Raw genomic sequence first — 13,184 nt, forward strand, 5'->3', positions numbered from 1 at the left:
GCTTACTTTTTTCTCTTGTAGGTTTTAATATCGATCAGATTAATTTAGGGGTGCAGGGTGGTGATTTGGGTAAGATCCTAGCCAGAACAGAGAGTAAATGGATCTATAGACTGGGAACCCTAGCACAACAAGGTCTTAATGAAAACTTGGGTTTTAGAGCCTTTCTTTAAATTTCTTTTCATAATTTTCTTTGTGTCAGCAATTTATGATCAATCTAAATTATGTTTTAATTCCACGTTAATTCGGGTTTTTTAAGCATTGATTTTAATTTGTCATTTTGTACTTTTTCTAGTTTTTTACCTGGCTGGTTCTGTTTGATTATGGGGTTCGGTTTTGACCTACACTTGTTCATGGATGCTCTTGTTTTGGTGTTCTCCTTGGATTTGGGGATCCGTTTGCTTGGGCTCGGTGGTATCCGGGTGGACCATGGCTGTGAAGATCCACAGAAGAAAATCACCAAATTATTCTATAAGTAATATTATAGACTAGTAAAAGGAGTTAATAATTAAGGAATACAAAAAATATATAATTTTTATAATATTACCAATATTAGATTTTAATATTTGCACTTGTTTTCACCATTATTATCAATTTCACTATGTATATATAAAACTGTAGTTCTTTGTTTCTTATGCATGCACTTATCTTGATATACACATATGCAATCATTATATCGTGTCACTATTCATCTTGTCCTATACTTTTTTTTTCATTCTCCCCCTTTTTTTTTATTCCAATAGTCATAATTTCTTCACCAATCAGAATATTTTACTTATTTGCCAACACACACTCCATTAATCAATATAGATATCCTTTGAATTATCAGTGCGCTTTATGCAAGGTGTGTTTGTTACATTCTGGTATACATAATTTCACTCCTTATCCCCTAATCCCTTTCCTTTCATTGAGTCCTGTCACATATGGGACTTGTAGTATCCATGCTATTGAGAGATCAATATATAACCCCGCCCCTTGCCCACCTCACCACAGTATAGTTATACTCTCCTGTTGGATGTCAGTATATGCGCATGTCGGTTCAGCTGCTCCTTGACCTCCGGTCCTGCACATTACGGAATGGCCTGCGCTCCACGCATGCATTCCATCGCGGCATGACCCGGAAGTCATTTTCAATAGGATACACATGGGGGAACTGACATGTGCCGAATAACCACTGAGCACCAATGAGATATGTGCATCGGGCTATAAAAAGGAAACAGTCCTAAGGGAATTATCGCCTCCTTTCTGAAGAAGCATATGGCGAAACGGTGTTGTCTGGGTGGTGACACTTAGCAAATCTACCTCATTGTAGCACTCGGCACCTAATGTAAGTACTTTCAGATCGGAACTTCACTCTTTGTCCTGTTTACTTCAGAGTAGATATTCCTGCACATTACAGTCTATAGGTCTTACTGAGCTTTCTGGTATAGGCACATGCACTTTATATAGAAAAGCTATTAGCTCTACCTATATGCACCTACTCTCTAATGGACTATGAGTGATAGTTTTTCAAGAACATTTGGTATGCCAAGGAGCTAATACCCTCTGGGATAAACGTGATTGTGAACATGAGTATATAGACTTGCATTACCTGCTTGAATGTTTACTATTGTTTTAAAATTATTGGAATAAATATTTGTTATTTTAAAATAATTTTTTTGGTGGAAAGGATTCCTAAACTAATTTATTTAGGGATGTGTTGATACCTTATACAAATAAGTAGCATTATAGTAGTTATATTCTTGTACATGAAGGCAGTATTATAGTAGTTGTATTCTTGTACATAGGAGCAGTATTATAGTAGATATATTCTTGTACATAGGGGGCAGTATTATAGTAGCTATAGTCTTGTACATAGGGGCAGTATTATAGTAGTTATAGTCTTGTACATAGGAGCAGTATTATAGTAGTTATAATCTTGTACATAGGGGGCAGTATTGTAGTAGTTATATTCTTGTACGTAGGGGGCAGTATTATAGTAGTTATATTCTTGTACATAGGGGCAATATTATAGTAGATATATTTTTGTACATAGGGGCGGTATTATAGTAGTTATATTCTTGTACATAGAAGCAGTATTATAGTAGATATATTCTTGTACATAGGGGGCAGTATTATAGTAGCTATAGTCTTGTACATAGGGGCAGTATTATAGTAGTTATAGTCTTGTACATAGGAGCAGTATTATAGTAATTATAATCTTGTACATAGGGGGCAGTATTGTAGTAGTTATATTCTTGTACGTAGGGGGCAGTATTATAGTAGTTATATTCTTGTACATAGGGGGCAGTATTATAGTAGTTATAGTCTTGTACATAGGGGCAGTATTATAGTAGTTATATTCTTGTACATAGGAGCAGTATTATAGTAGTTATATTCTTGCACATAGGAGCAGTATTATAGTAGTTATAATCTTGTATATAAGGAGCAGTATTATAGTAGTTATAGTCTTGTACATAGGGGCAGTATTATAGTAGTTATATTCTTGTACATAGGAGCAGTATTATAATAGTTATATTCTTGCACATAGGAGCAGTATTATAGTAGTTATATTCTTGTACATAAGGAGCAGTATTATAGTAGTTATAGTCTTGTACATAGGGGCAGTATTATAGTAGTTATATTCTTGTACATAGGAGCAGTATTATAGTAGTTATATTCTTGCACATAGGAGCAGTATTATAGTAGTTATAATCTTGTACATAGGAGCAGTATTATAGTAGTTATATTCTTGTACATAGGGGCAGTATTATAGTAGTTATATTCTTGTACATAGGAGCAGTATTATAGTAGTTATATTCTTGCACATAGGAGCAGTATTATAGTAGTTATAATCTTGTACATAGGAGCAGTATTATAGTAGTTATATCCTTGTACATAGGGGCAGTATTATAGTAGTTATATTCTTGTACATAGGAGCAGTATTATGGTAGTTATATTCTTGTTCATAGGGACCAGTATTATAGTAGTTATATTTTTGTACATAGGAGCAGTATTATAGTAGTTATATTTTTGCACATACGGGCAGTATTATAGTAGTTATATTCTTGTACATAGGGGCAGTATTATAGTAGTTATATTCATGTACGTAGGGGGCAGTATTATAGTAGTTATATTCTTGTACATAGGAGGCAGTATTATAGTAGTTATATTCTTGTACATAGGGGCAGTATAGTAGGTATATTCTTTTACATAGGATCAGTATTATAGTAGTTATATTCTTCTACATAGAGGAAGTATTATAGTAGTTATATTCTTGTACATAAGGGCAGTATTATAGTAATTATATTTTTGTACATAGGGGACAGTATTATAGTAGTTATATTCTTGTACATAGGGGCAGTATTATAGTAGTTATATTCTTGTACATAGGGGCAGTATTATAGTAGTTATATTCTTGTACATAGGAGGGGGTATTATAGTAGTTATATTCTTGTACATAAGGAGCAGTATTATAGTAGTTATATTCTTGAACATAGGGGGCAGTATTATTGTAGTTATGTTCTTGTACAAAGGATCAGTATAATAGTAGTTATATTTTTGGGCAAAAGAACAGTATTATAGTAGTTTTATTCTTGTACATAAGGAACAGTATTATAGTAGTTATATTCTTGTACATAGGGGCAGTATTACAGTAGTTATATTCTTGTACATAGGAGCAGTATTATAGTAGTTATATTCTTGTACATAGGGGCGGTATTATAGTAGGTATATTCTTGTACATGGGGAAGTATTATAGTAGTTATATTCTTGTACATGGGGGCAGTATTATAATAGTTATATTCTTTTACATAGGGGGCAGTATTATAGTAGGTATATTCTTGTACATGGGGGCAGTATTATAGTAGTTATATTCTTGTACATAGGAGCAGTATTATAGTAGTTATATTCTTGTACACAGGGACAGTATTATAGTAGTTATATTCTTGTACATAGGGAGCAGTATTATAGTATTTACTTTCTTTTAAATAGAGGGCAGTATTATAGTAGTTATATTATTTTAGATAAGTAGCGGAGGACACACAAAAGGCATCTTTTTCAGCAGCATAAAAAAGTTCACTCCAATCCTGTGCTTCAAAATTTGTGACTGCAGCTCTCGATGTATATTTGGAGTATGCAGAAAGCTAAGATAAATACAAGATAAAACTAATTATTTTATGTAGCAGTATATGGATATTTAATCTCTAACATGGTGTTGAAAAGTGGAACTGTCCTGATTTATTAATATATTCATACACCTCATTAATTGACAGTTAGATTATGATGTCCTTGACCCATGTCCATCTTTTGGCCTCCTGTCTACATTCTTGGGGTCTGACATCTGGAGTTTACTTCGTCCAGTAGAAAACCTTTGAACCCGCCATGATCAGGTCTGTGTAGCAGCATAACAGTACGCCCCATACAATCTCTCCTCCTTATTGGGGAACCCAAAACTCCTCACTCCGGGGTCAGGAAGTCCTCCACACCGTTCCCGAGGGTCCGTGATGGGGTAACGAACACTGCCATCTGACAGCCAGCCTCCGTCACAGTAATCCAGGCCAAGAAACTTCCAGGCTGCGTAAAGATGTCCAACCTTGGCAATCTCAGCCTTACGAGTACGGCAAGTTGTGGAGGCTTCTTGGAAGGTCATCGGTCCTTGAACAAAGTAGACATATCCTACAAAATATGTCAGCAGCTGGTGAGAACTGTGATAATATGGTGAAAAGAGCCCCTAGTAAATGTCCTGCGCTCTTCTTCATATTAAAATCCGTAAAGCGATAGTGCTGGCGCACCACTCAATAATCACTAATGAAATCAAAAAGGGTGCAGAGAAGTGGCTGATGAATAAGCATACAAAAAGGAGAAAGAGAAGCCCCTACATAATCTGCACACCACCAATATTATGTATAAACAAAGAACAAACTTTATTGGTATCAATTTCTAAAAACAGTTAAAATCAGTGCAAAAAAGAGAGAGAACTCCCCCAATGGGCCTGTTCATAATACAATATACAACATACATGTATGACCCACAATACTCCACATGACACCGTATATGTATATATAAAAATATATATATATATATATATATATATATATATAATGATGTACAGCTGGGTGGAGCGACCAAACTATAATAAGGATGCACGTCCCTAAATGTGAACAATCCCGGCCGATATTGAGACAGAAAATAAAAGTCCCCTTAGAATGAAAATGGACTGCTCGTAAGTGAGAACTGGAGAAACAACAGGCAGTGCAACACAAAAAAATAGCCTGAGAAAGCCCAGATGATAAAAGAAAATAACCTGTACGGCCAGTGGAAGGAACAGGACCAAGAGGCGGGAGGACTTTTATTTTCTGTCTCAATATCGGCCGGGATTGTTCACATTTAGGGACGTGCATCCTTATTATAGTTTGGTCGTTCCACCCAGCTGTACATCATTATATATATATATATATATACATATAGGGTGTCATGTGGAGTATTGTGGGTCATACATGTATGTTGTATATTGTATTATGAACAGGCCCATTGGGGGAGTTCTCTCTCTTTTTTGCACTGATTTTAACTGTTTTTAGAAATTGATACCAATAAAGTTTGTTCTTTGTTTATGCATAATATTGGTGGTGTGCGGATTATGTAGGGGCCTTTTTTTCTCCTTTTTGTATGCTTCTTCATATTAAAATCCAATCATAGGGGAGCTGAAGCATTTCAGGCTGTAGTGCAGATTAAAATGCACAAGAAATATGCGCTACTTTTGGATCTGGATTTGATTGTTGTGGTAAATAAGGTGACTCAAGTTTACTGTGCATCACATGAGGCCTGGACCTAGGTAATCCAGACATTAATAATGGCGGCTAGAGCCAAGATGGTGTTGGAGTCCCATTCTCCATTAATGTGTATTTGGCAGCAGAAAAATTAGGTGAATTATCTAGTACTTTTCCTCCAATTAAAATATAATCTGAGTCAAATTCTGCCATGTTTAAGGCTGAAACAATTAAAGGTGATTGCACCCGAAATGCATAAACAATCACCCTGTTGTAATGATGCATTATTGTATGAAATGACAATCATGCATATTATATATTGTTACCATGGTTTCACTTTAACTTCACTTAGGCTGGATTTAGGAAGATGGTCTACACTTTTTCATACATTGTAGGCTAGACTAAGGGATAGAACAGCTAAGACTACGGACTATATTAAGGACCAGGGTTAGACAAAGGGCAAGAGCAGCAAGACTAAGGACTATACTAAGGGCAGGGTAGCTAAGACTTAGTCTAATCCTAAGGGTAGAACAGGTAAGACTACAGACTATACTAAGAGCCAGGGTAGCTAAGACTATGGATTCGACTAAAGGCTAGAACAGCTAAGACTACAGACTATACTAAGGGCCAGGGCAACTAAGACTGAGGGTTAGACTAAGGGCTAGAACAGCTAAGGGCCAGGGTAGCTAAGACTTAGGGTTAGACTAAGGGCTAGAGCAGCTGACGCTAAAGGCTAGATTAATGGTTATACTAAGGGCCAGAGCAGATAATACCAATGGATAGACTAACAGCTACAGCAGCTAAGACTAAGGGCTAGAGAAACTAAGACTAAGGACTAGACTAAGGGCAAGAGGAGTTAAAACTTAGGGCTAGACTAAGGGGTAGAGCAGCAAAGACTAATGGCTATACTAAGCACTTGAGTAGCTAAAAGTAAGGTCCAGAGTAGCTAAGACTAAGGAATAGACTATTGTCTATATCAGGAGTGGGGAACATCCGGCTCCGTCAGCCGTTTGCATCCCTTGATGACCTCTTATCTGGCCTGCGTGGACTGGCAGCTGTATTTTGACGGCTGCCGATCCATTAATTTCTTCTTGCTATGTAAGCACATACACGCAGTGTTTACTACTAAACGCTGAGGCACATGCAGGGAAAGATCATGTCCTGACAGCAGTTCCAGCATCAGGATGTACTTTGTGGACAGAGTTAGCGTGCAATTTGTACTGCCCCCAAAGAACGGTTTAAATATCCAATTGGCCCTTGGCACATAAAAGATTCCCCACCCCTAGTCAAAAGCAACAAAGACTAAGCACTAATTTAAAGGGTTGACTAGAGACTAAAGCAGCTAAGACTGAAGGGCCAGACTAAGTGCTGTAGTGGTTGGATATTAACATGCGAGCTGTATACTATAAAAAGTTTCGGTGCTTCTGTGCATGCTTTCAGCACTCCTAAGTCATAGACTAATAATTCCAACCATACCTTTAAGTGATGAGGTGAAGCAAAATGCATCGTATTTGTCTTTCAGCTTGTCTTTGGGGCTATAGCTGCGTATCCCCGGAGGTAGGTTACCCCCACATGGCTCCCGTGTGACAATGACTGGGTAATGAACACTCCCTTCCAGGAGCCACCCTGCGTTACACCAGTCGAGGCCATCGGTCCAGGCTGCGGAAAAGATACCATAAAGATAAGCTACATCCTACTTATGTGATAGTTGATCCCTCACAACAATATGACACCACAGTACCTTGGTAGAGCTGGGAGTAGGTAGCCAGTCTTCCATCTTGTTCTTCACAAACTTGAAGAGCCTCAATGTAATTAAAGCGATAGCGCCCCTCTTTGGACTGATATGGAAAGACGACCCCTAAAATGAATAGAAGACATTTTTCTCAAGCCATTGGAATGCCCCCATAACAGAACTTCTATAAATACCTCAATATGTGGATTAGTTTCTATAAATATTAGTTTACAGATGAGCTTAAATGAGAACTTCACCTAAATATCGCTTTACCAGTTTTCTATTTATTTTTATTATTGAATTACAGATTTTATCATTTTAATTTAATCTTTGAACAACTTCTTAGGACTCCAATTTCTTTTTTAATGGGAAAGATTGGCAGTTTTTGCTCCTATTTCATTCCCATAGCTCCCCAGACTATTCAGTTTTTTAATTTTCTAATTCTGCCATACGGTTCCTTTTTTATTTAGTGCAAATTTTCTGGTCTTTTCAATGTGATGCGGCTCACAAGGTAGTAAATCAGAGCAGCATAAAGACACGCCCTTGATGATTTCATCAGCTCTACTCCCTCAGTGAAGATCATAAAAATTAGCACTAAATAAAAAGTTCCATATCTCTGGAACTCTATGACGGATTTAAAAACCAAAAAAAAGAAACAAAAAGCAGAATACTCAAGGGAACAGTGAGACTAAAACAAGAGCAAAAATTGTTCACTTTTAACCTGGTGACAAATTCTCTTTAAGGATGACAACTACTCATGCTCAGGTAAATGAATGAGAGTTGATACAGACCAGTTCAGTTGGAACATATAGTAGAATACGGCCAAGATCAAGAGTGGAAAGTGATTCATAAGTTCCTATATGATTAAAACCAGCCTATTACACCCCAAACCCCCAATTTTTGTTTTGGCTGGAGATTTCCTTTAAAGAGCTATTCTATCTAGACCTGTGTCCAACCTTTGAGACCACCACTGCTCTCAAAAGCTTGAAGAAGTTTGTGTAGAATCAATAGACTACTAAGGATTTAGCATAACTCAATCTTGACTAGCGCTCTGCTCAAACTCTTGCTGATGAACAGTGGGGTTTCAGTGTTCAGACAGTCACAAGTTTAGCATTTATCATCCATCTAGGACATATCTATACAAATTATTGTCACACAACCTCGAACTATACATATAATATGTGTCACGGGTTTACTGCGACAGATAGGGGCCAGTAAAAAGCAGAGCCTGATTTCTCATACTCGTGCACTGATTAGAGGCACTTCACCTTCATATTAAACAGTTCAGGTTTCTGCTTGCAATGTCGGGGTTAGTCTGTTCAGTTGAGAGCTCCTGGAGCTTCCCTGCTTTGATGGTCTCAGCTGTTCAGTGTTGGCCACTCCCCTCTGCTATATATACTGGCCTTTGGCAATCCGGAACTATCAATGTTAGTTTTTTTCTGCCTGGTTCTGGAGTTGGAGGTGTTGGTTGACAGGAGGTGTTTGGAGTGTTAATATAAAGACTATTGCTTGGTGATTTGCTTGTGTGCATCTCCTTATCCCCTCTTATTTACAGTAGTTTTTCCTCTCTTTACTTCCCGGTGTTCAACTCTGTTGCTTATGAGTGTGTGAGGAGGAAAACCGGGCTGCAGGTACCTGCGCTGAGCTGGGTCCAGAACTGTCGAGGCTGCATCCCATGTTGCCTGGGGGAAGGGATAGGGGACCGGACAAGTCACATGACCCTGGAAGATGGGGCATGTTTAAGCCGGAAACAGAAAAAGCACGCAAAGCAAAAAGTTAGTTTCCCACTGTCAGGGAGATCACAGCAGGTTGAGAAGCGCACTCCACACCCCGAGCCCCGGCATTGCGACGTACGGCAGCCGACTCCTCCAGGTAACACCAGCAGGACAGCGAGTGTGGGAAGGGCCATGCGCCTGGCTAAACATGAGATAAGGCACGTGCAGAGAAGCGTGGGCCAGTTACAGATTGCAGTAAAAAAGCAGGACGATGAACTGAGCTCTCTCTGAACAATGAAAAGAGGGGGAGACAGAGAGGGTGTGTCATGGTACAAGAGGGGGCGTGTCAGCTGCTTATCACTAGTACAGTGCAGGAAAAGAAGATCCCGGCCGGGGCAATGGGACAGAGTCTCAAAATCGTTACAATCCCGCTGGATCCGGGATGGTTGGGAGATAAGGGCTGATTTAGAAGCCCAGTAAGGCACATGGCCCTGGCATCTTCGCCATCAGAAGTCATCTAGGGAGCAGAGATAGCTAGGGTGCCCCTAGCTTTAGGGAAAGGGAATGTGCCCCTATTCCCGGGATCTCTGGCAACTGTGCTGTGACAATCTGAAGGCTTACCTTCTAGCTGTAGAGCTAAAGTCAAGCTTTGGTCCTCTAGGCCATTGACCAGTTCACATTTGTATCTTCCTTCATCTTCTAAGCTCACGTTGGTGATTATGAGAGAAGCGTCCAGTCTATGGCTTCTCCTCAGTCTCACCCGTCCTCTCAGCTTGTCATAATTCTTGTGGTGCAGACCATTGGAGATGACAATCAGGTTCTCCAGGGGATCTTCAGGATTGACCTTGCTCCATTTGACCTTATAGCTCCTGGGTCGTCGTCTCATGATACAGGGAAGGGTGACATTGGCTCCTCGTGTGCTGTGGATCACACTGTGGATAGGATTCAGCAGATACTGGTTCCCTGTGGTGTGGTCTAGGGGAAAAATGACACCGAGATTGCGTTCTTTAGAGAAATTGTCCTCCTTAGCCTGATAGGGCCATGCCAAAAGAGATTACCTAAGTGAGTTCTTGTTTGATTACCACTCTGGAGGATCCAATAGTTAAAGGGGTTGTCCAGGATTAGAAAATATCTGATTTTATTATGAAACAGCACCACCCTTAACCATGTGATGTGTCTGGTATTGCAAGTCAACGCCATTGAAATGAATGCATCTGAACTCCAATAAGATGCACAACCCATGTTCAGTGGTGGAGCTGTTTTTGAGGCAAAGCAGCCATGTCTTTCTAATCATGGTCAGCCCCTTCACTTGCCATGAATATGTAATTTTTGCCTGGTGTAAATGCCAGTGTTATCCTGACTCCAACGTTGTTATTCTTTTATTGTTTTCTTTTCCTAAATCGCCAGATTTTGGAACACAACAGCATTTACACCAGGTAAAAAAAAATTACATCTTTTTTGGCAAGTAACAGGTTCTCTTTTTTTAATGCATTAGTAGTCAGGCCTTGGGTCATGGAAAGGAGATGGGACAAGAATGTGTCCCAGGTTAATAAGGGTTCGATACTGTTAATAAGCACTATAAGAGAGTCCTTTTTAATTTTTGTTATGGGGCCCCATCTATGTACCACCCTTGAAGCGATCTCGTCACTCTCATTACTCAAAAACTCCAACATGAGAATTTCAAAGCAGCAATATTACAATTTTTAGGGGCTCTAAAGTGCTCATCAGCTCATTTTGGGAATTGATGGACGTCACAATGATATGTCACAGGGTAGAGATCCCCTATAAGAAATCCTAATCTGGGAGATCAATAGAAGTTCAATGAATCCAAAGTGAAAGCACTCTTTAATTTAAAAAAAAAAAATGAAAGTATAATATACCCCCCATTTTGGACAGTGAACCCTATAAATCAATCCCAGACCCACAGACCTTGATTCCGGTTGACGTTGCGATAGACACTGTGATCTTGGAGGGAGGCCGAGGCAAAGAGTAGGAGCAGAAGAATGTATAATAATTCCATCCTTGAAGGAAAACCTTGATGTCTGTGAGAGACAAGAAATGACTCAGTCCAGAAGCTGGAGGATGATGAGATGAAATGCTACGCTGATTTGCCACAATGACATTTTAACCCTTTTATGATTTACAGGTGTTTAATGTCCTGAATCCTGAACTGCTGCACTTCTAAACAATCCGGAGTGATGGGAGATGTACCGCTGGATGTGACAACAGGACATCTATGGTCACCGACTATCCCGGGGTCCTGAAAATACTATTCTAATATAACATCATTCAGACTGCACATCTGAGTCTCGGCATTGCAGATGCAATGATGTGACTAGATTGGGAATCAGTGTGTGGGCGGCTTTTGGGGCATTATCGTGTGTGTTGGGCTGTGGGGACATCACACTGTTTTAGGGGAGCATTGTGTGAGCCACAATCATTGCCGAGGGCGCTGTTGGTCATCATACTGTGTGTGTAGTGGGGTAATGTGAGGGAATTCATTGTTTTGGTATCATACTGTGTGAGGAGGACGTTTTGTGGCAGTCATCATCTATAGGAGCCATGAAAAAGGTATCGTAGTGGGTGTGAAATCTGAGGGGCTTTAAAAGTTGGGAGGTATGGCCTTCTACAACTGCACCTAAGCAACATGACCTACCTACTCATCTAAATGTTGGGTGGGGAAGGAAGTGGGACTTAATTAGAACTTTTCATATGGCCCCATTTCTATATACACCCCTCATCCAGTCATATCATTCATATGTGATACTGTCTGATGAGCCGATGTACTGAGCGCTATTATCATCTTCTTACCATGTAATACCGCTTTTACGCCATTCTCCAACCTCTTCCTCTCTGGATATACGGGATATGGTGAGTCTCAGTGTGAGTCCTGGTCCCAATGCCACTTTAGTCCTTGATTCCTGTCTGTGATTTCTGAATCCGGTGTCACTCCTGTCTCTGGTCCCCGAGTTTGAATCTCTTTGTGATCTCTGGTCTTGGCGTATTCTCCTGTCCCTGGTCTCAGTTTATGGTTCAGTAAGTAATGGTCAAGTGTCTCTCCGATCCCAGTTCCCTGTTCGTAAGTTTCTGTATGAGTCCTGGTCCTAGTGTTGCTCTAGTCCCTATGTCTATGTCTAGTCATTTTGTGAGTGCTGGCCTAGTATCGTGCCAGTCCTGGTGTTTGAGTCCTGGTCCGGTACTGCTCCAAATACTGATCAAAGGGCGTGAGTCTCTGTGTGAGTCCTGGGCCCGGTAGCGCTTTAGTCCCTGTGAGTTCTGGTCCTGATGCCGCTCCGGTCCGTGTGTGAGTTTTGTATGAGTCCTGGTCCTGGTGTTGATCCGATCCCAGCAAAAGCGTCTCTGTGAGTACTGGTGTCACTCTGGTCCCTATGTTTGAGTCTCTTTCCTGGAACCTGGAACCTATGTGCGAGTCTCTGTGTGAGTCTTGGGTTAGTGTCACTCCGATTCCAGGACCGTATGTTCAAGTCTCTGTGTGAATCCTGGTCCAGCGCGACTCAAGTTCTTGATCCCTGTGTAAATCTCTGTGTGAGTCCTGGTTCGGTGTTGCTCCGATCCCTGGTTCCTATGTGTGAGTTGTGGTCCCGGGGCTGCTCCAGTCCCTCAGATGTCCCACGTGTCTTCTCCCGCCGCCCTTCTGTTGTGTGGTCAGTAAACATTTTGTGCCTGTCGGTCACTTCCCCTGTGAGGAGATGACAAAGGCTGAGGAGACAATGTGCCTTTGTTATGGGCCCGGGATCTCAATGCTTGGACTGTCTGGACCAACTAATACACAGGCTGAAGACTGGGGAGAAATGTCAGCATGTGGCTGGAGGATCTAGACACCTCTGTCCAGCCCTGTGTCCCACTCACAGACTAGAAAGGAGCCCAGTGTTCCCAGTAACCTTTGGACGCCTCTTTCTGCAGCAGCGATAACATAACATCCGGCACCTGCAACCATATCCCAATCCGAGCCAACACCAGTCACCCCAATAA

At 40.4% G+C, this 13,184-nt stretch overlaps 1 protein-coding gene across 1 annotated transcript; it reads right to left on the reverse strand.

The window, feature by feature from the left end:
* Positions 1-4,192: 4,192 nt before the first annotated feature.
* On the reverse strand, positions 4,193-12,782 carry HAPLN2 (hyaluronan and proteoglycan link protein 2). The gene is made up of 6 exons (XM_077258299.1): positions 12,003-12,782; positions 11,121-11,233; positions 9,813-10,166; positions 7,486-7,602; positions 7,221-7,403; positions 4,193-4,653 (listed from the first exon to the last, which is right to left on the reverse strand). The coding sequence occupies exons 2-6, from the start codon at positions 11,209-11,211 to the stop codon at positions 4,364-4,366; spliced, it is 1,035 nt and encodes a 344-aa protein (XP_077114414.1). The 5' UTR covers positions 11,212-11,233; positions 12,003-12,782; the 3' UTR covers positions 4,193-4,363.
* Positions 12,783-13,184: the final 402 nt, after the last annotated feature.

This window comes from Ranitomeya variabilis, chromosome 1 (assembly GCF_051348905.1).
Source record: "Ranitomeya variabilis isolate aRanVar5 chromosome 1, aRanVar5.hap1, whole genome shotgun sequence".
Taxonomy (NCBI): Eukaryota; Metazoa; Chordata; class Amphibia; order Anura; family Dendrobatidae; genus Ranitomeya; species Ranitomeya variabilis.

Coding starts and splice junctions, on each gene's coding strand:
- HAPLN2 (XM_077258299.1), bottom strand. CDS start 11,211: ATGGAATTATTATACATTCTTCTGCTCCTACTCTTTGCCTCGGCCTCC. Junction 7,603..9,812: donor TTTAGCTCTACAGCTAGAAG/GTAAGCCTTCAG, acceptor TATTCATTTTAG/GGGTCGTCTTTCCATATCAG. Junction 4,654..7,220: donor CTTCACCTCATCACTTAAAG/GTATGGTTGGAA, acceptor CATATTTTGTAG/GATATGTCTACTTTGTTCAA.